The sequence below is a fragment of the Dendrobates tinctorius genome, unplaced genomic scaffold, assembly GCF_039654945.1.
Source record: "Dendrobates tinctorius isolate UK_male_01 unplaced genomic scaffold, ASM3965494v1 ptg000111l, whole genome shotgun sequence".
Taxonomy (NCBI): domain Eukaryota; kingdom Metazoa; phylum Chordata; class Amphibia; order Anura; family Dendrobatidae; genus Dendrobates; species Dendrobates tinctorius.
Window position 1 is genome coordinate 42384589 of NW_027361779.1, and position 24833 is coordinate 42409421.

The window sequence follows — 24833 nt, forward strand, 5'->3', positions numbered from 1 at the left end:
AAAGTCCCTTTATGTATGATCCATATTTCAATCAGTATTTCTAGGGACACCATGGAAATCACTGCTACTTAATTCTTTAAGTATGTTATGGGGCAACACTGAGTAATCAGTCTATCGGCTAGCGGGTCTCCCGATGGGCATGTATGGCTCGTGTGTCTTTAAAGAAAAGCGGTCATCAGGATTTTATAGCCAACCTGATGGCATGTGTATACAGGTACGTTAATCTCCTTAAGGGCACATTACGTACTGGCAGCTTCTTTGATGATGTTTTTTTTCTTTAAATACATATATGTGGTATCTCAATATTTGTAAAATTCTCATCTATCAAAATATAAAAATCAATCAACATGATCTATAAACGGTGTAAAGAAAAAGACAATGAAAACACTAGGCTTGCAATAAGAGGAAAACATTGTATCTACCACCAATTGGTATCAATAAAAAGGATGGATAAGTATTAGTGATGAGCGAGTATACTCGTTGCTCAGGTGACCTCCGAGTATTTTGGCGTGCTCAGAGATTTAGTTTGTGTCGTCTCATCTGCATGATTTGTGACTGCTAGACAGCCTGAATACATGTGGGGATTGCCTGTTTGTTAGGGAATCCCCACAAGTATTCAGGCTGTCTAGCAGTCACAAATCATGCAGATGAGACGACACAAACTAAATCTCTGAGCACGCCAAAATATTCGGAGGACACCCGAGCATGCTCAGGAAAACCCAAGCAATGAGTATACTTGCTCATCACTAATAAGTATGGAAAAAACAAGCCCTCACACAGGCCTATCACCTGAAAATTGAGAACATTAGGGAATTAGATGAATGGCAACAATTCATTTATTTTACAAATAATTCTCAAAAAAAAAGTCACCACTTGAATAAAACTAATTTTTAAAAAAGGCATTTTTGGTATTGCCATAAATCGTACTGACTTGGAGAAACATATTTTGAAATCATTTTTACCGTATAGTGAACCCCAAAATTAAAAAACAAAAAACAATTTGTGGGATTACGCTTTTTCCGCTAATTAACCACACTTGTAATTTCCAGGACTGTTGAGTCGGTAAGCCAAACCTCCGACTCCTCAAATTTCCCCAATTCCACAGCACCGCCTCACTGCTGAGATGCTGAGAGTGTGCCTGAAGTGCAGCAGATTCATCTCAACTAAAAGCCGAGATCCTTAGATCAGGAACTGAACAGACATTTATAGCAGATTTCTGAACGTTCCCAAATTCTTAAAATTTACAGCACATCCTGCAGTGAACTACTGTACCCAATGCATCATATATTGTAGGAGGAAAAGTCGGTCCATTTTATACCGACTCCACCAAAATGGACACCGGCTCCAACTGCGCAGCCCTGGTAATTTCTTTCCCAATTTCAAGTAGATTACATAATAAAATGGATGGTGTGATTCAAAAGTACAAGTCATCCCGGAAAAAAACAAGCCCTAATGGTTATGGAAGACGGAAAAAAAAACAAAAAAAAAAAAAAAAAAACACTACAGCAACTGGAAAAAGGGGAGTGCAAAAATGAAAAATCTGCATTTTGTGAAGGGGTGAATGCTGGGTAAACCCTTAGCTTTTCATGTATAAATATGTTTTACTTTTTTTTTTTTTTTAAAAGTACTGCGTAGTGAAAATTGTGTGCTAATGAGCTGTAAGTACAGCGGGGGAGGGCTCAGCAAATATAGCTAGTCTGCTTCTCTCCCTACTCCCCGCCTGCCTCCTGTCTGACTGAAATCGGACCTGTCAGACAGAGGCAGGCAGCAGGAGGGGAATAGGAGAGGCGCAGGAGAGCTGTAGCTGCAGAACCCACCCCCGCTGAACTTACAACTCATTAGCATACAATTTCAACCGTGGATTTTTCTAAAACAGGAAAATGAATCTGTACAAGGTAAGGAATAAAGCACCTTTACATACATGACATTAGTTTGGGGTATAAAATTCTTCTGCTTATGACAAGTTCTCTAAAGTTTTTAAGTCTATATATAAAAAACAAAAAAAACCTTATCCAACCTTATTCCCAAAAGCATGATTTTCACTGCCATTATACTTTGGCTTTGACAACGAAGGCAGAACTGGCACACGCATCGCATTAAGTGGTTGCCTTGAAATAAAGAAGACATAAAAAATTAATTAAATGTAATCTGAAGTTATAATTACAACGTAACTGAAAAACTAAAAATATTCATAGGAACTATTCATTCACACACATCTACTTGCAAGACTTATTAGCAACCAATCTTTGGGTTTTGATTATTCTTTGATCAACAAATGAGCACACTAATGCTGTATTCATTCCAGCAGCACAAAGGAAAGGAGACGGATTCAATACAAGTCAATGGGATCAGTCAAGAGCCATTACAAAACAGGATCAATCTGATATACCATGGCTTCTGGAATACAGTATCAGTGTGAACGGAGCCTTATGCACATATGAAATCTCTATTTTTTCAGTACACTTTCACACAATTTCCAACATTTCTGCCTGTAGTCACCTAAAGGGTAATTCTAGTTAACCCCTGTCCCATACCATCCAATGTATTTGGTTTTCTCCAGCAAATCCATAGACAATAATTGATAGAGTGTGGTCCAGGCATTCACACCAACACTCCATTTAAGATGGGGCTGCAATGCCCCTATTTGGGATTGCTGGGGGTCTCATCAAACAGACCCTTAGCATTCAGCAAGTTATCTCCTATCTGCTGGATAGAAGATTACAAGCTATTTTGGAGATAACCCTTTAACAAGGACCTTAACGGTAGGTGCACACAGTCAGTAAACGCTGTGGGTTGGATGCTGCGTACTTCCCGCAGTGTCCAAGTGTTACAGCATAGTGGATGGGATATCAAGAAATCCCACGCCCACTATGTGTGCACCGACATCCACGGATCACTTGTGGACATGGACATGTGACGCGTCTCTCCAGACCACAGCATGTCTATTTATCTTATGGAGATGCGAGTCTCCACAAGATAAATCTCACCCGTACAATTTATTAGACACGGTGATTCCACACGGTTCACCAACTGGCAGTAAAAGGGTTACTGTTGTAATATGGGCAAACCTACAGACTGAGAAGGGGTTGTCCTAGCAGTGTTAACTGTTTACTTCCAGGAGATACAACTTTGTCGTAGAGATGCGATGGAAACACAGGTGCAAGGCTTTATCCAAAACCAGACCTGCACCCGTGTGTCCATCATATGAATATGGACAGATTTTTAATATTTATATCACTCTATTAAACAGCAAGTGGAAATCCTGAAATTCTCAATGAATAATTGCTACATATATTGTCTAATGTTTTAGCCATGTTTTAATCCCAGAACGTAGAAATGACCCCAAGCATTACTGTAAAGAAGCCTATATCCGGATGAGACTTGAATATATAGTACCTTTTAACACTTGAGTTGGACAAGGTGTCACTAATGCTGGCATCTGCTTCTGGAGAGGTTGTGGACTGTGCTGGGACTCTCCCAAACTGGCAGGCATAAAACACAGCAGGTTTAGTATATAGTAGACTGGAAGCAGTGCTGTACAGGGCATGCCACAATGTAATGTTACCTTGTTAGGCACATTCACAGGAGGCCTCCTTGGAACTTCATCACATTCTTCTGGTGAGCTTAACTTTTGTCTACAAAACAGACACATGCTTAGTTCTGGTACAAAGACACATGCATGTTACACTCAAATGTAAAAGTTAAGTTCTTAAAATAAATGGAAAATAAATAAATTTGATACCCAAATGAAAAGATCAGGTTGTTAGAAAGCTCCTCTGAGCTGTCGCTGCGCATCCTTTGAGTCCTTCCTGGCGCAGAACTCTGCACATTTTCACCATTCGTGTGGCTCAAGGACACTGGAAGATAACGTCAATGAACCTAAATAAGCAGTCAGTCGGCACTGGCTGATGACATAACCCCACATTCATACTGAAGTCACTTACAGGACAAGTTCTCTTTATCTTCTTCAGAAATCAGCTGGGGTTTCTTCAGCTGCAAGTTCTTCAGAGCCAATTCCATCACTTCCGCTGGGGCAGCTCCACAATCCCTTCCTTTCTGGAGGATTTGCTTACTCTTTTTAAAGTTTCCTGGCAAAATGGTCATAATTTTAGGTCTATATGTGATTCTAAAAAAAAAACGTCTGCTACTTCTCATCTGCATCTCAGAGGGGTTGGTTTACTGTAACCACAGGTTGGGTGCTAAATTACTGATCATCGGGGAGACTCACTACTAGAAGTAGGGCTCTGGAGGGTTGGCGATATACCGCGGTGTAACGCAGTCCGTCTAACGGACTGCCTAAACGCAGTGTGACCCCGGCCTAAGTGTGGAGAGCCCCTGCAATCACTTGAAAGAAGTAAGAGCTTAGCAGAGGGCTGTATCCCAGCAGCATTAGGGATAATTGGGGCCAACTGGTGCTGAGGGGGCTTAGACAAGCTCTTTCTAGTGACACGCAGGAGTCTTAGTGCTAGATACAATTTATACGGAAACCAAAAAAAACTGAATATGAAAGGTGAATAGTTACATTGGAACAGCAAGACTGGTCCATGGGCCATAACCGTAATCTCTGTGCGAGCAGTCACAGCATATATACGGGATCTTTCACACTCAGCCAACTGTACTGGCTGCACAGGATATAGATATATATAAGGGATCATTCACACTCAACCAGTCGTAGTAGCTGGCACAGCATCTATACAGGGATCGCTGACACTTGGCCAGCTATACTGGCTGCACAGCATCTACACAGGGATCGCAGACACTTGGCCGACAATACTGGCTGCACAGCATCTATACAGGGATTGCTGACACTTGGCCAGCTATACTGGCTGCACAGCATCTACACAGGTATCGCTGACACTTGGCCAGCTATACTGGCTGCACAGCATCTATACAGGGATTGCTGACACTTGGCCAGCTATACTGGCTGCACAGCATCTACACAGGTATCGCTGACACTTGGCCAGCTATACTGGCTGCACAGCATCTACACAGGGATCGCTGACACTTGGCCAGCTATACTGGCTGGACAGGATCTATACAATGATCTCCGACAATACTGGCTGCACAGCATCTATACAGGGATTGCTGACACTTGGCCAGCTATACTGGCTGCACAGCATCTACACAGGTATCGCTGACACTTGGCCAGCTATACTGGCTGCACAGCATCTATACAGGGATTGCTGACACTTGGCCAGCTATACTGGCTGCACAGCATCTACACAGGTATCGCTGACACTTGGCCAGCTATACTGGCTGGACAGGATCTATACAATGATCTCCGACAATACTGGCTGCACAGCATCTATACAGGTATCGCTGACACTTGGCCAGCTATACTGGCTGCACAGCATCTACACAGGTATCGCTGACACTTGGCCAGCTATACTGGCTGCACAGCATCTACACAGGTATCGCTGACACTTGGCCAGCTATACTGGCTGCACAGCATCTCTACAGCGATCTCCGACAATACTGGCTGCACAGCATCTATACAGGGATTGCTGACACTTGGCCAGCGATACTGGCTGCACAGCATCTACACAGGTATCGCTGACACTTGGCCAGCTATACTGGCTGCACAGCATCTATACAGGGATTGCTGACACTTGGCCAGCTATACTGGCTGCACAGCATCTACACAGGTATCGCTGACACTTGGCCAGCTATACTGGCTGCACAGCATCTACACAGGGATCGCTGACACTTGGCCAGCTATACTGGCTGGACAGGATCTATACAATGATCTCCGACAATACTGGCTGCACAGCATCTATACAGGGATTGCTGACACTTGGCCAGCTATACTGGCTGCACAGCATCTACACAGGTATCGCTGACACTTGGCCAGCTATACTGGCTGCACAGCATCTATACAGGGATTGCTGACACTTGGCCAGCTATACTGGCTGCACAGCATCTACACAGGTATCGCTGACACTTGGCCAGCTATACTGGCTGCACAGCATCTACACAGGGATCGCTGACACTTGGCCAGCTATACTGGCTGCACAGCATCTCTACAGCGATCTCCGACAATACTGGCTGCACAGCATCTATACAGGGATTGCTGACACTTGGCCAGCTATACTGGCTGCACAGCATCTACACAGGTATCGCTGACACTTGGCCAGCTATACTGGCTGCACAGCATCTACACAGGTATCGCTGACACTTGGCCAGCTATACTGGCTGCACAGCATCTCTACAGCGATCTCCGACAATACTGGCTGCACAGCATCTATACAGGGATTGCTGACACTTGGCCAGCGATACTGGCTGCACAGCATCTACACAGGTATCGCTGACACTTGGCCAGCTATACTGGCTGCACAGCATCTATACAGGGATTGCTGACACTTGGCCAGCTATACTGGCTGCACAGCATCTACACAGGTATCGCTGACACTTGGCCAGCTATACTGGCTGCACAGCATCTACACAGGGATCGCTGACACTTGGCCAGCTATACTGGCTGGACAGGATCTATACAATGATCTCCGACAATACTGGCTGCACAGCATCTATACAGGGATTGCTGACACTTGGCCAGCTATACTGGCTGCACAGCATCTACACAGGTATCGCTGACACTTGGCCAGCTATACTGGCTGCACAGCATCTACACAGGGATCGCTGACACTTGGCCAGCTATACTGGCTGCACAGCATCTCTACAGCGATCTCCGACAATACTGGCTGCACAGCATCTATACAGGGATTGCTGACACTTGGCCAGCTATACTGGCTGCACAGCATCTACACAGGTATCGCTGACACTTGGCCAGCTATACTGGCTGCACAGCATCTATACAGGGATTGCTGACACTTGGCCAGCTATACTGGCTGCACAGCATCTACACAGGTATCGCTGACACTTGGCCAGCTATACTGGCTGCACAGCATCTACACAGGGATCGCTGACACTTGGCCAGCTATACTGGCTGGACAGGATCTATACAATGATCTCCGACAATACTGGCTGCACAGCATCTATACAGGGATTGCTGACACTTGGCCAGCTATACTGGCTGGACAGGATCTATACAATGATCTCCGACAATACTGGCTGCACAGCATCTATACAGGGATTGCTGACACTTGGCCAGCTATACTGGCTGCACAGCATCTACACAGGTATCGCTGACACTTGGCCAGCTATACTGGCTGCACAGCATCTATACAGGGATTGCTGACACTTGGCCAGCTATACTGGCTGCACAGCATCTACACAGGTATCGCTGACACTTGGCCAGCTATACTGGCTGCACAGCATCTACACAGGGATCGCTGACACTTGGCCAGCTATACTGGCTGGACAGGATCTATACAATGATCTCCGACAATACTGGCTGCACAGCATCTATACAGGGATTGCTGACACTTGGCCAGCTATACTGGCTGCACAGCATCTACACAGGTATCGCTGACACTTGGCCAGCTATACTGGCTGCACAGCATCTATACAGGGATTGCTGACACTTGGCCAGCTATACTGGCTGCACAGCATCTACACAGGTATCGCTGACACTTGGCCAGCTATACTGGCTGCACAGCATCTACACAGGTATCGCTGACACTTGGCCAGCTATACTGGCTGCACAGCATCTCTACAGCGATCTCCGACAATACTGGCTGCACAGCATCTATACAGGGATTGCTGACACTTGGCCAGCGATACTGGCTGCACAGCATCTACACAGGTATCGCTGACACTTGGCCAGCTATACTGGCTGCACAGCATCTATACAGGGATTGCTGACACTTGGCCAGCTATACTGGCTGCACAGCATCTACACAGGTATCGCTGACACTTGGCCAGCTATACTGGCTGCACAGCATCTACACAGGGATCGCTGACACTTGGCCAGCTATACTGGCTGGACAGGATCTATACAATGATCTCCGACAATACTGGCTGCACAGCATCTATACAGGGATTGCTGACACTTGGCCAGCTATACTGGCTGCACAGCATCTACACAGGTATCGCTGACACTTGGCCAGCTATACTGGCTGCACAGCATCTATACAGGGATTGCTGACACTTGGCCAGCTATACTGGCTGCACAGCATCTACACAGGTATCGCTGACACTTGGCCAGCTATACTGGCTGCACAGCATCTACACAGGGATCGCTGACACTTGGCCAGCTATACTGGCTGCACAGCATCTCTACAGCGATCTCCGACAATACTGGCTGCACAGCATCTATACAGGGATTGCTGACACTTGGCCAGCTATACTGGCTGCACAGCATCTACACAGGTATCGCTGACACTTGGCCAGCTATACTGGCTGCACAGCATCTACACAGGGATCGCTGACACTTGGCCGACAATACTGGCTGCACAGCATCTATACAGGGATCGCTGACACTTAGCCGACAATACTGGCTGCACAGCATCTATACAGGGATTGCTGACACTTGGCCAGCTATACTGGCTGCACAGCATCTACACAGGTATCGCTGACACTTGGCCAGCTATACTGGCTGCACAGCATCTACACAGGTATCGCTGACACTTGGCCAGCTATACTGGCTGCACAGCATCTCTACAGCGATCTCCGACAATACTGGCTGCACAGCATCTATACAGGGATTGCTGACACTTGGCCAGCTATACTGGCTGCACAGCATCTACACAGGTATCGCTGACACTTGGCCAGCTATACTGGCTGCACAGCATCTACACAGGGATCGCTGACACTTGGCCGACAATACTGGCTGCACAGCATCTACACAGGGATCGCTGACACTTAGCCGACAATACTGGCTGCACAGCATCTACACAGGGATCGCTGACACTTAGCCGACAATACTGGCTGCACAGCATCTACACAGGGATCGCTGACACTTGGCCAGCTATACTGGCTGCACAGCATCTGCACAGGGATCGCTGACACTTGGCCAGCTGTACTGCCTACAACAGCTGAACAGCAGATTAAATGTCAGGTTTCTGATTGATGTGCACCGGCCAATACTTCCGACAGGAAGGAAGGAATGATACTCGGTTTTCTGTAGCACACAGTCCATTCCTGCAATGTCTGACAGCTCAGCAATGCATCTTGAATGTTTGCCGTCTATTTTTATATCACCACCAAAGAACGCTGCTGTGGCTTCTCGTAGTCTTACCAAGGCGTCACTAACACCCGATGACTAGAATGAAGGTCAGCATACATTTATTACAGAAAATAAGTATCTCAGTAACAAACAAAACTTTGTATAGTCAGATAATGGCGACTGAACAGACCTCCATCTACATAAACCTGTAAGCTATGTATGGAGGGACTCATCAAACAAGCCAAATATTACTAGAATGTGGGACATTATTTCATACCACACAGGCATTAATCTCGGGCTTAACAGTAGACTTGATCTATCTATTTTCCTCTAATCATGGCAGCTCTGTTAAGATTGTAATTATGTTATTTATATATTTTGCACAATTTATGTTTAACGCTATGCACTTTACTTCTGAGTCACATGGACAGCCCTTAAGGGAGTAACCCGAACTAGTTACACACCTGGACCTGTTGAAGCATTGGTACACAAAACGGCCGACATCCACTCTGTCTCTCCCCGCATGCCTCTGTAAGGCTGGTTTCACATTTGCGTTGAGGAGGGCTGCGGATGGCTGCCTACTTCCTCCCTGAAGCTCCGCCTACTTCTGTATGCGTCCTGCGTACCTATCTTTAACCCCTTACTGACCGCTGACGGGATAGTACGTCAGCAGTCAGTATCCCCTATTTTGAGGTGAGCCCACCTCGAAGCCGCGACATGTCAGCTGTTATAAACAGCTGACATGCTCGCAATAGGCGTGGGCGGAATCACGATCCACCCACGCCTATTAACTAGTTAACAGAGTTTGACAGCAGGCATTTAACTAGCGCTTCCGGCGCCCGGCCGGAAATGAGCGCATCGCTGACCCCCGTCATGTGATGGGGGGGTCAGCGACGCGTTGCCAGGACAACCAGAGGTCTCAGAGACCTCTATGGTTGTTGCCGGCAGATTGCTATGAGTGCCACCCTGTGGTCAACGCTCATAGCTATATGTAGCAGAGCCGATCAAGTATGGAAGCTTCTAGTCTCCCATGGAGGCTATTGAAGCATGCCAAAATTAAAAAAGTGTTTAAAAATTTAAAAAAAAAAAAAAAAATGTATACAAGTTTAAATCACCCTTCTTTCGCCCCAATGAAAATAAAACAAACCAAAAAAAAAAAAAAAAAATCAGACACATATTTGGTATCGCTGAGTTGAGAATCGCCCGGAAAAAAAAAAAAAGGATTAACCTGATCGCTATACGGCGTAGAGAAAAAAAAAAATCACAACGCCAGAATTACGTATTTTTGGTTGCCATGACACTGCATTAAAACGCAATAACAGGCGGTCAAAAGAATGTATCTGCACAAAAGTGGTATCATTAAAAATGTCAGCCCGGCACGCAAAAAAATAAGCCCTCACCGAACCCAAGATCACGAAAGTATTAAGTTAGGTACCGGTAACGGTATTTTTTGGAGGCCCATGACAGCACCACGAGAGAGGGGATCCTCCCTTTAGGAACAGGAAACCTACAGATACAAAAGGGCGGCACCTCTCCCACGCATCAGTTGGATTACAGAGCTTGAGAGGCTACCATGGTTAGTACACAACATATAATATATACAACCTATCTACCCTATTTACCTGAAATATTTTGTACCATCTCCCTTATACCGTAAATTGTGGACAATCTTCTAAAGGAGTGCACCCCTATTTGTGAACAAGGGAGGGAACTAAGGGTGCTGTCATGGGCTTCCGAAAAATACTGTTACAGGTACGTAACTTAATACTTTATTCGGACTCCCATGACAGCACCACGAGAGAATTACAGAGATGTAAAATTAATTTAGGGAGGGACTACAGCCTGCAGCACCCTTAGCCCAAAAGTGAGGTCTGAGGAGGCAACCATGTCTAACCGATAGTGGTTAAAAAAGGTGGAAGGAGATGACCAGGTGGCCGCCTTACATATCTGATCAATTGACACTCTGGATCTTTCTGCCCAAGATGATGCCATGGCACGGGTGGAATGCGCCCTCAGGTTCTGCGGAGCCGGACCTCCACCTGCTGTGTAGGCAAGAGAGAGAGCCTCCCTAATCCACCTTGCTAATGTGCGTTTCGATACCCTACAACCTTTCCTGGGACCTTGGAAGGATAGGAATAATGCATTCTCCTTCTTCCAAGGATCCGTGGCTGCTAAATATTTAAGTAAGCATCTCCTAATATCTAATGCCTGGAGTTTTTGCTCTTTAAGGTTGGTCGGATTAGGGAGGAAGGAAGGCAGAACTATCTCTTGTGTCCTGTGAAATTGTGATGCTACCTTGGGAAGGTATGCTGGATCTGGCCTTAGGATCACTCTATCCTGTAAGAACTCTGTGTAAGGGGGCAATCTGGAAAGTGCCTGTATGTCGCTCACTCTACGTGCGGATGTTATCGCTACCAGAAATGCTGCCTTAAGAGATATAATCTTTAATGAGGCAGAATCCAAAGGTTCAAACGGACTTTCTGTCATGGCTGTAAGGACTAAGTTTAAGTCCCAAGGCACACATCTGTCCTTGTGTATGGGTCTCGATCTAGCCGCCGCTTTGATGAACCTTGCTACCCAATAGTTATTGGCAATATCACATGCAAACAAGGCTCCTAAGGCTGAAACCTGTACTTTTAATGTACTTGTGGAGAGACCCAATTCGAGACCCTTCTGGAGAAACTCCAGAATATGTTTCGTGGGAATTCCGTCTCTGACATCAAACTGAAAGGTGGACAGGAATCGGTTCCAGGTCCTAGCATAAATGTTAGTGGTAGTTAGTTTTCTGCTTTTTAGGAGGGTATCAATTAAATTCTTGGAGAACCCTCTATCCTTTAATAGTGTCCTCTCAAACACCACGCCGTCAAATGGAGTCCCGCTACTTGCGGGTGGCTGACTGGCCCCTGGTAGAGGAGATCCGGAAGGTTTGGCAGTACCCAGGGATCGCATACCAACATGGTCCTCAACCATGCGAACCAGGTCCTCCTGGGCCAAAAGAGGGCAATTAATATGACTCTTGCCCGATCTTCCCTGATCTTCCTTACTACCAGAGGTAGAAGATTTAATGGTGGGAAGGCGTATGCCAGAAAAAAGTTCCATCTTATCAGGAGGGCATCCACTGCCAGTGGATTTTCTCTGGGGTTCAGAGAGCAGAACGATTCTTCTTTCCTGTTTTCTCTGGTGGCAAAGAGGTCTACCTCTGGCTGACCCCATCTGCGGACAATCTGGTGGTAAATATCCCTGTTCAAAGCCCATTCTCCTTGCTTTAGAGCCTTGCGACTTAGAAAGTCTGCCTTCACGTTGTCCTTTCCTCTGATGTGGAGGGCCGTTAAAGATAGAAAACTTTCCTCTGCTATCTGAAGGAGACGTTCTGTTATCCGCATCAGGGCGTCGGAGCGGGTTCCACCTTGGTGGTTGACATATGCTACCGCTACCTGGTTGTCCGATAGTATCCTCACGTGATGGCCCTGTAGGTACATAATGAGTTTTTTGACTGCCCGCTCTATCGCCAATATCTCTCTTTGATTGGATGAGATTTCATCATCCGAATCCCAATGTCCCTGTACCACTATGTCCCCCATATGGGACCCCCAACCGAAGGGACTAGCGTCTGTGGTTATAATACGGGTTATCTGCGTTATCCAGGGCACCCCTGAGGCTAGGTTCTCGTCATCGAGCCACCATCTAAGCGATGTTACAGCTGAGGGGCTTAGCAGCACTCGACCCTGTAAGGAGCCTTTCAAGGCCCTGCTATAAACCAGGACGTCCTTCTGAAGGGCTCTAGTATGGAATTGTGCCCACCTGACTGCTGGGATGCATGAGGTTAGAGAGCCTAACAGGGACATGGCCTGTCTGAGGGTCATAGAAGGATTATCAATCGCCCGAAGAACCTGCTGCTGTATCTTTTGTAATTTATCTAATGGCAATAGACACTGCTGAGTTTCTGAATTTAATAGTAAGCCTAGAAACTTCTGTATCTTTAAGGGCTGGAGTCGGGATTTCTCGTAGTTTAATATCCATCCGAGGTTTTCTAACCTGGATTTAGCTCTATCTGGGATATACAATGGCCCACCGATTTTCCCACAATCAAAAAATCATCTAAATATGGAACAATTAAGATGTCCACTTCCCGTAAATGAGCCATAACCTCCGCCACTATTTTCGTAAAAACCCGGGGTGCTGCTGAGAGACCAAAGGCAAGGGCTCTATACTGATAATGACGGACTGCGCCGTCTACTGAAACCGCCACTCTCAGGTACTGCTGGAAATCTGCATGGATTGGCACATGATAGTACGCATCTTTCAAATCTATGACTGCCATAAAACACCCTTTAAACAATATTTTTATTGTTGTATTGATGGACTCCATCTTAAAAGTACGATTAACCAAAAACTGATTAAGGAAACGTAAATTAATAATCGTCCTAAATGTTTTATCAGGTTTTTGAATTAGGAATAAGTGAGAGTAGAACCCTCTTCCTTTTTCAGATTCTGGAACCTCTATCAGGACGTTTTTCTGGCAAAGGCTCAAGACCTCCGCTTCTAACGCTGCTTGTTCGAGGGGTGAAGATCTTAAGGGAGTTAGTTTAAATGTATCCCGCGGGACCTGGGTAAACTCCAATCTAAGCCCGGTGGATATTACCTTGCGCACCCAGTCACTATTTGTAATCTGTAACCATGCCGGGAGGAAGGATGACAGTCTACCCCCCACGGGAATTACTAGTCATTGATTCTGTCTCTTTTGATCTCTCGACGAGCGTCTGAACATGTAGCCCGTACCTCTTCTTCTATCTTCCCATCTGGGACAGTCTCTAATAGGCGAAGAATTGCGCCTTCTCCCCTGACCGAATCTCCTTCTACCAAATGGACGTCGGTAGGACGCAGACCAGAGATTTGGGAATTTTTTCTTGTCGTCCCCAGCCTTCTCAAGCAGTTCGTCCAGGACTGCGCCGAACAAATATTCACCTTCACACGGAATAGCACAGAGCTTTGCTCTGGACTGAATGTCTCCCTGCCAGCACTTTAGCCACAGGGCTCTACGAGCCGCATTAGAGAGACCTGCTGCCCTGGCGGCCATTCTTACTGCATCCGCTGAGGCATCTGCTAGGAATGCTGCTCCCTCTTGGATTGTTGGTAGAGCCCCAAGAATTGTTTGCCTCGACGTACCCTGTTTTAATTGTGACTCCAACTGGTCCAACCAGACCATCATGGACCTGGCCGTGCATGTTGATGCCACTGCTGGTCTTAAGGACGCCATATCCCAGGCATTCTTAAGGAAGGTATCTGCCTTCCTGTCTAGGGGATCTTTAAGGGATCCCATGTCCTCAAAGGGTAGCGAGGATTTTTTCGATGCCTTCACAATAGCTGCATCTAATTTGGGGGCTTTGTCCCAAGTACTCACTGCCGGATCGTCGAAGGGATATCTGCGTTTGAGGGCTGGTGGTAGCGACCCTCTTCTATCCGGTTTTTTCCACTCTCTGTGGATCAGATCCTGGATTTTCTGATTTAATGGGAAGACTCTACGCTTCCTCTGCTCCAGCCCCCCGAACATGACATCCTGCATGGATAACTGGGGCTTAGGCTCCTCCACTTGCATTGTCCCTCTGACTGCTTTGACCAGCTTATCTACCCGGTCAAGTGGCAAACAAAACTGCCCAGAGTCCTCTTCTCCTGAGGAGGACGAGGGAGATGACGCCTGGGAGTCTCTACTTCTCCTCCATTCTGCCGAGGAATCGGACTCCACCGGGACCCCGCCCCTTAGACTTTCCGGCTGGGACAAGGATTTTAGGGTCTCTTTCATTTCTGCCCTATGTCCCTTAAACTCGCCGCTACCGCGGGCGACTCTTCCGCCACTGTCTGCTGAATACAGGGGGGGGGGGCACAATTTCTTGGGGCATGAGTCTGGTAATGGGCATGCGCAGAGTGCGCATTCCCTGTGTTTAGATTTACTTGTAGCCTTCTTCCCCTAAAATAAAACACAGAAGGGGGGGCCCGTCACTGAGTGAACTTTCACGAAGATCACTTACCAGTGCCACAATCAAGTACCGGAGAATGAGGGGGATTCTTCTCAGCCGACGCTCCTGTCTGCCTAGAGGAGCTTTTATGAGTGGACTGGTCACTTCGTCCCGCATGTTCCTTACTGTCACGGGACTCTTTCTTTTTCTGCCTGCCCTGCCGAAGGTCATTCAGGGGAGGTAGTGATGCTTGTCTCTGCTGCCGCCGTTGCCGCTGCTGCCGCTCGCTTTCCATTATTGCTCACAATAATGTGGCCAAGGCAAGGCACCCTGCCAGGGTCCTGCCTATATACCTCTCCTCCGGACAGCAGTATTCCTGCCGCGCCCCTCCCCCCTTAATAGGGCTCCCTTCTCCAGCTGGCGCCGCACCCGGCCGGAGAGCCGACGCTTATCGGCGTTTACGATGGGCGCCGCCATCTTGCCGCCTTTTGTATCTGTAGGTTTCCTGTTCCTAAAGGGCGGATCCCCTCTCTCGTGGTGCTGTCATGGGAGTCCGAATAAAAATAGAGACGCTACGGGTCTTGGAAAATTGCGCAATTTTTTTTTTTTTTAGCAAACTTTGGATTTTCTTTCACCACTTAGACACCAAACATGTCTATGTTCTCTTTTATCTATGAACTCGTAATGACCTGGAGAATCATAACGGCAGGTCAGTTTTAGCATTTAGTGAACCTAGCAAAAAAGCCAAACAAAAAACAAGTGTGGGATTGCACTTTTTTTTGCAATTTCACTGCACTTGGAATTTTTTTTACCGTTTTTGAGTACACTGCATGGTAAAACCAATGGTGTTGTTCAAATGTATAATTCGTCCCACAAAAAATAAGCCTTCACATGGCCATACTGATGGAAAAATATTAAAGTTTTGGCTCTGGGAAGAAGGAGCGAAAACCGAAGAAATCTCTGGTAATTAAGGGGTTAACATTGGGTACGCAGGGACACGCTTTGTATTCAGATGCATCCGCATGCGGCGATCGCACGGACATGCAGAACTTTGCGTTTCTGTGCAGTCGCCGCACACGTCAAATCGCCGCATGCGGACTCATCCGCATACAACGCATGTCCCTGCGTACCCAATGTTAAAGATAGGTACGTAGGGAAACGCAGGATGCATACAGAAGTAGGCGGAGATTCAGGGAGGAAGAAAGGAGGAAGTAGTCAGCCATCCGTAGCCCTTCTCAACGCAAGTGTGTAACTAGCCTAACCTGCACGTCACTTTTTATGTTCAGTAACCAGAAGATGGAATAAAAGGACTAGCACAATGCATGCAATGGTGAGTGCCACATAACTTTTTCCAAATAAGGCCAAACACAAAACCTGTGGTGGTATGACATAAGGTCAGAATTGAAGTGATAGGCCAAACACGAGACATCAGGTGACATGGCACACGAGACCCCATACAAATCGGCAGGCCTCAGACCCGAGGCTCAAGGCACAAGCCGTGAGGCCAGACCCGAGGCTCAAGGCACAAGCCGTGAGGCCAGACCCGAGGCTCAAGGCACAAGCCGTGAGGCCAGACCCGAGGCTCAAGGCACAAGCCGTGAGGCCAGACCCGAGGCTCAAGGCACAAGCCGTGAGGCCAGACCCGAGGCTCAAGGCACAAGCCGTGAGGCCAGACCCGAGGCTCAAGGCACAAGCCGTGAGGCCAGACCCGAGGCTAGACAAGATAGACTCTTTAACCAACTAAGCCACAGCACAAACAAGAAACGCTAGGCTGCAAGGCCCACGGCCAGGCGACCGGACCACAAGGCCCTAGGCCAAACATCAAACATAAGTAGGTACTAAATCTTGAAATGTAGATTCTCCCAGACTGATGTCAGCATTTCAGGGCCCCACTGGGCCCTGTACTCATTGCCATTCTTACTAGAGATTGCTATAGAAAACGCCATGGTGTTCCATGATTCACGGCTGCTCCAGTCATGTACTCAAGGCTCCTACATCCAAAGGACAGGAAACCATATCGGAGAAGTGGGAGCTGCCTTTTTGCTTTGTGCTCTTGGCTTCCTGTCCAGTAATAGGGGCAAATCCTACTCTCTTTTGTGTGATGTCATGAACAAGGGGAAAAATGACCTGGAAATAAGATTCTCTAGGTTAGTACAATTACGGCGATACCAAAACTTGCATAGCTTTTGATAAGTGGTGAAAACAAAATTCTTAAATTTGTTTAAAATAATAAAACAAAGGGCTTGTGTCACCATTTTCATTTTGCAGTTGATGGAGCATAGTTGAGGGCTTGTTTTTGTCAGGCAATGAGATATTTTTCTTGCTTCTACTTTGGGGTGGATACGACATTTTGATAGTTTCTCATTTTAAAAGGATTTGTGGCGACCCAAAAATAAGAATTCTGCATTTTGATTTTTTTTCCCCCACTTTACATCATTTACCAATCAGGTCAATTAAATTTTATATTTGGATAGATTGGACGTTTATGGACGCAGCAATACTAGGTGTATTTTTCTTCAGTTTTTTAAGATTCTCAATTTAAATGGGGTAAAAAGTGACTATTTTTGTTTAAAACATTTTTTTTTTGTATTTGTTAGTCCTCTCAGTGGACTTGAACCTCAGAAGTCACTTGTAAATTGCTGTGTCCTATGAACGCCAGCCAGGAGCTGGTCTCCACAGGACTATAGTCATAACATGAGTGGTGGGAACAGCAACCCCCCCATCCCCCGATGAGAGCCATATAATGACAGCAGCATTTAACAGGTTAATAGCCACGGGCAGAGATCTGCTCCACTTGCAGCTATTAGAGTGACACCGCAATCATTTGCCAGAAGTGGAGCAGGCTCAGCTCCTGAGTCCCATGACAGAACCAAATGCACTACCAGGGCTGTGGAGTCGGAAGTCCATTTTTGTGGATTTGATCTAAAATGGACCAACTCCAACAATATATAATACATTGGTACAGTAGTACAATGCAGGATGTGCTGTAAATCTTTTCATAAGAATTTGGGAAAGATATGAAAGGTCCTATAAATGTCTGTTCTGTTCCTGATCTAAGGATCTCGGCTTTCAGCTGAGATGAATCTGTGCTGCACTTTATGTCCATGCTCAGTAGTGACCAGTGCTGTGGGGTCGGAGGTGAGATGAATCTGTGCTGCCCTTTATGTACATGCTAAGTAGTGACCAATGCTGTGGGGTCGGAGATGAGATGAATCTGTGCCACACTTTATGTACATGCTCAGTAGTAACCAGTGCTGTGGAGTCGTAGATGAGATGAATCTGTGCTGCACTTTATATACATGCTCAGTAGTGACCAGTGCTGTGGAGTCAGAGGTGACATGAATCTGTGCTGCCCTTTATGTACATGCTCAGTAGTGACCAGTGCTGTGGAGTCAGGGGTGAGATGAATCTGTGCTGCCCTTTATGTACATGCTCAGTAGTGACCAGTGCTGTGGAGTCAGAGGTGAAATGAATCTGTGCTGCCCTTTATGTCCATGCTCAGTAGTGACCAGTGCTGTGGGGACGGGGGTGAGGTGAATCTGTGCTGCACTTTATGTCCATGCTCAGTAGTGACCAGTGCTGTGGAGTCGTAGAGGAGATGAATCTGTGCTGCCCTTTATGTACATGCTCAGTAGTGACCAGTGCTGTGGGGACGGGGGTGAGGTGAATCTGTGCTGCACTTTATGTCCATGCTCAGTAGTGACCAGTGCTGTGGAGTCAGAGGTGAGATGAATCTGTGCTGCCCTTTATGTACATGCTCAGTAGTGACCAGTGCTGTGGAGTCCGGAGTGAGATGAATCTGTGCTGCACTTTATGTCCATGCTCAGTAGTGACCAGTGCCGTGGGGTCGGAGGGGAGATGAATCTGTGCTGCACTTTATGTCCATGCTCAGTAGTGACCAGTGCCGTGGGGTCGGAGGGGAGATGAATCTGTGCTGCACTTTATGTACATGCTCAGTAGTGACCAGTGCTGTGGAGTCGGAGATGAATCTGTGCTGCACTTTATGTCCATGCTCAGTAGTGACCAGTGCTGTGGGGTCAGAGGTGAGATGAATCTGTGCTGCACTTTATGTACATGCTCAGTAGTCACCAGTGTTGTGGAGTTGGAAATCAGGGAAATTGAGGAGTCGGAGGTTTGGCTTACTGATTCCACAGCCCTGTATACTACGTGTGGCTGGTTAAGCCTAATGATGTCCATCATATTAAACATGATGCAAGTGAGAGCTGAGCTAAAATAATCATAAAATGATCTGAGTGCACACACTGCAGAAGAGTAGGATAAGACAGAAGTAATACATTTAGGCCATTACCTTTAGACCACTCAAACTGGGCAAAAGCTACATGCACAAAAGCAAACTTCTTGCAGTTTAATCTTGCAAGCTGGAATTGATCACGTGCTTCATCTTGGTCAAGTATTCTAAAATAGAAAATAAAGTAAGGAGCATAAAGATCACCAGAAGTAAAAGGGAACCAGTCAAAAAAAAAAAGTAACAAAAAATTATTTGGGATAAAACAGGCTACATTTTTCAGCACTGGCCAGGATATGAAAACCACTGGCAGGACCCTATAAAATCAGAGCACCAGTCACCTCGGTGTTACCACATTCACTCTGCCTCGTAGGACATCACTTTGCACCTATACCAACTTATAATCAGACATGTGAAGCTCGGACTGGCTGAGCTGTGCCGAAAGGGATGTCAGAGTGTACACAGTAACAATGAGAAGACTTCTCAGTACAACCCATACGATTATTTAGAGCCACACACGGTGGTTAAATAACCTTCATTTTTCCATCTTATTAAAAGTAAAAGTTTTAACGAACATTTACAGTGGTATTTAAGCCCAATAGCATCTAGATCTATGTTTAATAATCCCAGCTTTGAGGACCTGTTCCCTTTACTACAAAAACAGTGACAGCCAAGAGTCTAGATATCTCCACATGCTAGTTTGATGGATGCCAGGAGATCATCCATTACTGTAAAGTTTGATGGAGGAGGGATAATGCTATGGGGTTGGCCAAGGCTCCTTACCGGCAGTGAAGGGTAATCTTGACGTTTTAGCATACCAAGCCATTTTGGACAATGATATACTTCAAAACTTTGTGGAAACCTTCTGATGAAGGTCATTTTCTGTTCCAGCAAGACTGTACCCCGGTGTACAGAGAAAAGTCCATAAAGCCATGACTGGGCGAGTCTGATTTGGAAGAACATAACTGGACACATAGAGCTCTGACCTTAACCCAATTAATAAACCAGAACGGACATGGCAAACCAGGAACTCTCATCCATTCTCAGTGTCTGACCTCACAAATATTCTTTTGGATGAATGGGTACAAATTCCAACACACACCCTGGTGAGACTGAACTGCACCTCAGGCAAAATGGCAAATAGACTGAATTGAGGCCCATGAGTATTGTGCACAGGTCCTATTCTGATTAAGGAGACCCATGCACGATACTCATTGGGAGCTGTAACAGCCGGCATGCAGTTTCTTCTTGTCTCTCTACAGGTCTGATAAGAAAAAAACTTACACAATTTGTTTACGAAACTTTAAAAAAAATTTAAACTCTTGCACATTAATCTAGTGCAACGTTGTAGAAAGCCACATATGACAATTACCATCAAGAATAAGTCCTCATACTTACGATTTTAACTCTGCAAATCGCACAGAGATCTTCGCATAGCTCTCGTTATGGCTGTGCTTTTCTGGAGAAAGCATTTCAACGGCTTTTGTGTAACTATCGATGAGCTTATTCAGCAGCATCCTATCACTCTGCGGCAGGCCGGTACTTTCCAGCTTTAATAGGAAAGACAGCCATTCTTCTGGAGTCTTTGGGGATAACAGGTGATTGAAGAACCCGGAGTGCTCTGTGAGAAAGGACAGCGATTGTTCATGTCATCCGGAACAGCAGTATACAGCTCACTCCAACAAAACGTGCACAAATCATAGCAAAAACTAATAGAAGCAACACAGAAAATTCCAAATCAACCCACTGTGTACCAAAATGTCTGCTATGCCTAAAGTCCCTGCACCAACGGCCTCTCCGACTATTGTCAAAATGGACAACACTATTTATTTCCTGGTGATCACTTTGGCCCTGATTCAGCAAAGATTTTAAGCCAAAAAAGTGGCGTAAAAGCAATGGTAAAAAAAAATAAATAAAAAATAACCACAAAATTTGGGCACAACTCCGTTACTTGGTCTCACGGATGTATACAGACTGTTGTATAAAGAAGAGGAGATGCCACACAAGGAGTTATATCTTCACAAATGAATTGGACAAATGTCTGACGTTCATCTTCTGACCTGTATTCTGCTGTGAATACATTAAGGATGTCAGAGATTTCCAAATCATTGCATGGTGTTAGGTACATTTTACACGGCGGCTCCACTTTTTGGGAATTGGGGTTAGAAATAAAAAGGCTCATCTCTATGTAACATCTCAATGTGAATGGCAGATGTTCAAAAAGAAAAAAGCAGAATGCTCTTTGGGGACAGTGCTTGTGACAGGTCCTCTAGTCTCTGGACTCCTCTCCCACATGTGCACAGAGCAGTGTACGGGCCGAGACTTCCGGCTCTGTGTACGGGCTCAGGCAGGAGGAGAACGCTTCTGTCTTATGACATCAGCACTTTCAAAAAGTGTTTTGAGCCATCATGGAGTGTCAGGACCTGGCCCCTCACCCATGTGCAAGATGTTTAAAGACCTGTAATATGCATAAATAAAATAAAATGTGTAACGTGGAGGTATACTTTAAAGGGAACCTGTTACCAGGCTTAACCAATATGAGATAAGATCACCACCTCTCAGGCATTTACACTCTTTGATCTTTCCTGGCTCCTGCACCCTCGAAAGGTGAGAAAAGCACGCCTGCACAGGAGCGCAACGCCAGGGAAACTGTGGATGACGTAGGGTGCATCATCCACATGAAGCAAGAAGGAGGACGGCATTCTAAGAAGAAGGCAGACACCAGACAGCGGCGCCCATCGGACCGGACCACCCCGTAGGGGAGTATTATAAAGAGTATTTTTCTTGTCTTGCAGGCTGGATTGGGGGGCAGAAATATAGCATTATAGATTCCTGTATATAAGGGCCGAAAGGTGGTGGTCTTATCTCACATAGAACAAACCTAATGACAGGTTTCCTTTAATTATGGGAATAACCCTTTAAACCCTTCACCACTGGGACATTTTCCATTTCCGTTTTTTCCTCCCCTTCTTCCCAGAGCCATAACTTTTATTTTAATAGGGCCATGTGAGGGCTTGTCTTTTTGCAGGATGAGTTGCTCTTTTGAACAGCACCATTGATTTTACCATATGAAAAAAATCTATATAGGTTTCTTAAATGTTACGGAATCTGTCACCCTTTTTTTTTTTTTACTATGAGCTGCCGGCATCATCAGGGGCTTATCTACAGCATTCTGTAATGCTGTAGATAAGCCCCGTAACCTGAAAGATAAGAAAAGAAAAAGTTAGATTATACTCTCCGGAAGGGCGGTCCGGTCTCGGTCCAATGGGTGTTGCGGTCTGGCGCCTCCCATCTTCATACGATGCCGTCCTCTTCTTCCCTTCCTGTCGTGGCGCAGGCGCACTGCTCTGCCCTGTTGAGGCCAGAGCAGAATACTGCAAAGCGCAGGCGCCAGACATTTCCCAGCGCCTGAGCACTGCACAGGACTCTGCTCTGCCCTCAACAGGGCAGAGCAGAGCGCCTGCGCCACGACAGGAAGAAGAGGACGGCATCGTATGAAGATGGGAGGCGCCGGACCGCAACACCCATCGGACCGAGACCAGACTGTCCTTCCGGAGAGTATAATCTACCGTATATACTCGTGTATAAGCCGACCCCCCTAATTTTGCCACAAAAACTGGGAAAACGTATTGACTCGTGTATAAGCCGAGGGTGGAATCCATAGACTATGGCCCCATATGCTGCCCCACAGACTATGGCCCCATATGCTGCCCCACAGACTATGGCCCCATATGCTGCCCCACAGACTATGGCCCCATATGCTGCCCCACAGACTATGGCCCCATATGCTGCCCCACAGACTATGGCCCCATATGCTGCCCCACAGACTATGGCCCCATATGCTGCCCCACAGACTATGGCCCCATATGCTGCCCCACAGACTATGGCCCCATATGCTGCTCCACAGACTATGGCCCCATATGCTGCTCCACAGACTATGGCCCCATATGCTGCTCCACAGACTATGGCCCCATATGCTGCTCCACAGACTATGGCCCAATATGCTGCTCCACAGACTATGCCCCCATATGCTGCTCCACAGACTATGCCCCCATATGCTGCTCCACAGACTATGCCCCCATATGCTGCTCCACAGACTATGCCCCCATATGCTGCTCCACAGACTATGCCCCCATATGCTGCTCCACAGACTATGCCCCCATATGCTGCCCCATAGAATATGCCCCCATATGCTGCTCCATAGAATATGCCCCCATATGCTGCTCCATAGAATATGCACACATATGCTGCTCCATAGACTATGCCCCCATATGCTGCCCCATAGAATATGCCCCCATATGCTGCCCCATAGAATATGCCCCCATATGCTGCTCCATAGAATATGCCCCCATATGCTGCTCCATAGAATATGCCCCCATATGCTGCTCCATAGAATATGCCCCCATATGCTGCCCCATAGAATATGCCCCCATATGCTGCAAAAAAAAAAAAAAAAATGCCATACTCCCCTCTCCTGGGCCCATCGCTGCTGTCTGCCGCTTCTTGTGTCAGTGACTGTTCAGCCAGCAGAGGGGCGGCGCGCACTAATCACGTCACCGCGCCCCCTTCTGCCTAAACGTCACTGACACAGGATGCAGCAAAGACAGCGGTGAGCAGCGATGGACCGGGGGACAGGTGAATATCACTATACTCACCCATCCTGCCGCGGTCTCTGCAGCCTCGCTCGCTTCTCCACTGTCTCCTTCCCTTCCTGTCTTCAGCGGTCACGTGGTACCGCTCATTACCACTCAAATATGCGCATATTCATGAGTGGTAATGAGCGGCACCACATGACCGCTGAAGACAGGAAGGGAGACAGTGGAGAAGCGAGCGAGGCTGCAGAGACCGCGGCAGGACAGGCAAGTATGATCTGTGACACCCCCGCCCCCGCCAACCCCCAGGTATATGACCCGTGTATAAGCCGAGAGGGGGACTTTCAGCCCCAAAAAATGTGCTGAAAATCTCGGCTTATACACGAGTATATACGGTAACTCTTGTTTTCTTATCTTTCGGGTTACATCGGGGGCTTATCTACAGAATTACAGAATGCTGTAGATAAGCCCCTGATGTCGATGCCTGCAGCTCATAGTCCAAAAAAAGGTGACAGATTCCCTTTAAAAATAAAATAAATTGGAAATCTGTATGAAAATTTTTTTCTTCATTTGTGGCAATTTTTCCTGAGACCCATTCCATTTCTCAGGATATGGGACCTTGTGAGGGCTTTTTTTGTGCCCTGAGCTGACATTTTTTACAGATACCATTTTAGGTAGCTACAATCTTTTGATCGCCTCTTACTGCGTATACTTGCAATGTTGCAGCGGCCCAAAAAAACGTAATTCTGATGTAGTGATTTTTTTTTTCTCCCTACGCTGGTTACCGATCATATTAATTTATTTTATATTTTGATAGATTAGACATTCTGTACGCAGCGATACCAAATGTGTATTTTTCTTTCTATTGTTTTATTTTCAACTTGCTGAAGAGCCCGACGTTGCCTGGGCATAGTAACCAACTGTGGTTAGTTATAACAAATTATAATGATCATATTGCACATAAACACCGTGCATCT

At 46.4% G+C, this 24833-nt stretch overlaps 1 protein-coding gene and 1 long non-coding RNA gene across 3 annotated transcripts in view; one reads left to right on the plus strand and one right to left on the minus strand.

Moving 5' to 3' along the window:
* TTK (TTK protein kinase) overlaps positions 1-24833 on the minus strand; it is a 75433-nt gene that overhangs the window by 44145 nt on the left and 6455 nt on the right. For both annotated transcript variants that reach the window (XM_073589687.1, XM_073589686.1), the window contains exons 3-9: positions 20663-20885; positions 19328-19434; positions 3945-4088; positions 3743-3857; positions 3566-3635; positions 3397-3482; positions 2018-2108 (exon numbers count right to left, since the gene is read on the minus strand). In XM_073589687.1, the coding sequence (XP_073445788.1) occupies positions 2018-2108; positions 3397-3482; positions 3566-3635; positions 3743-3857; positions 3945-4088; positions 19328-19434; positions 20663-20885 (836 nt within the window). The remainder of the gene's footprint in view (positions 1-2017; positions 2109-3396; positions 3483-3565; positions 3636-3742; positions 3858-3944; positions 4089-19327; positions 19435-20662; positions 20886-24833) is intronic.
* Positions 8935-24833, plus strand: part of LOC141100917 (uncharacterized) — a 46952-nt gene continuing 31053 nt past the window's right edge. Inside the window, exon 1 of the long non-coding RNA XR_012234813.1 lies at positions 8935-9171. This is a non-coding gene — a long non-coding RNA (uncharacterized lncRNA). The remainder of the gene's footprint in view (positions 9172-24833) is intronic.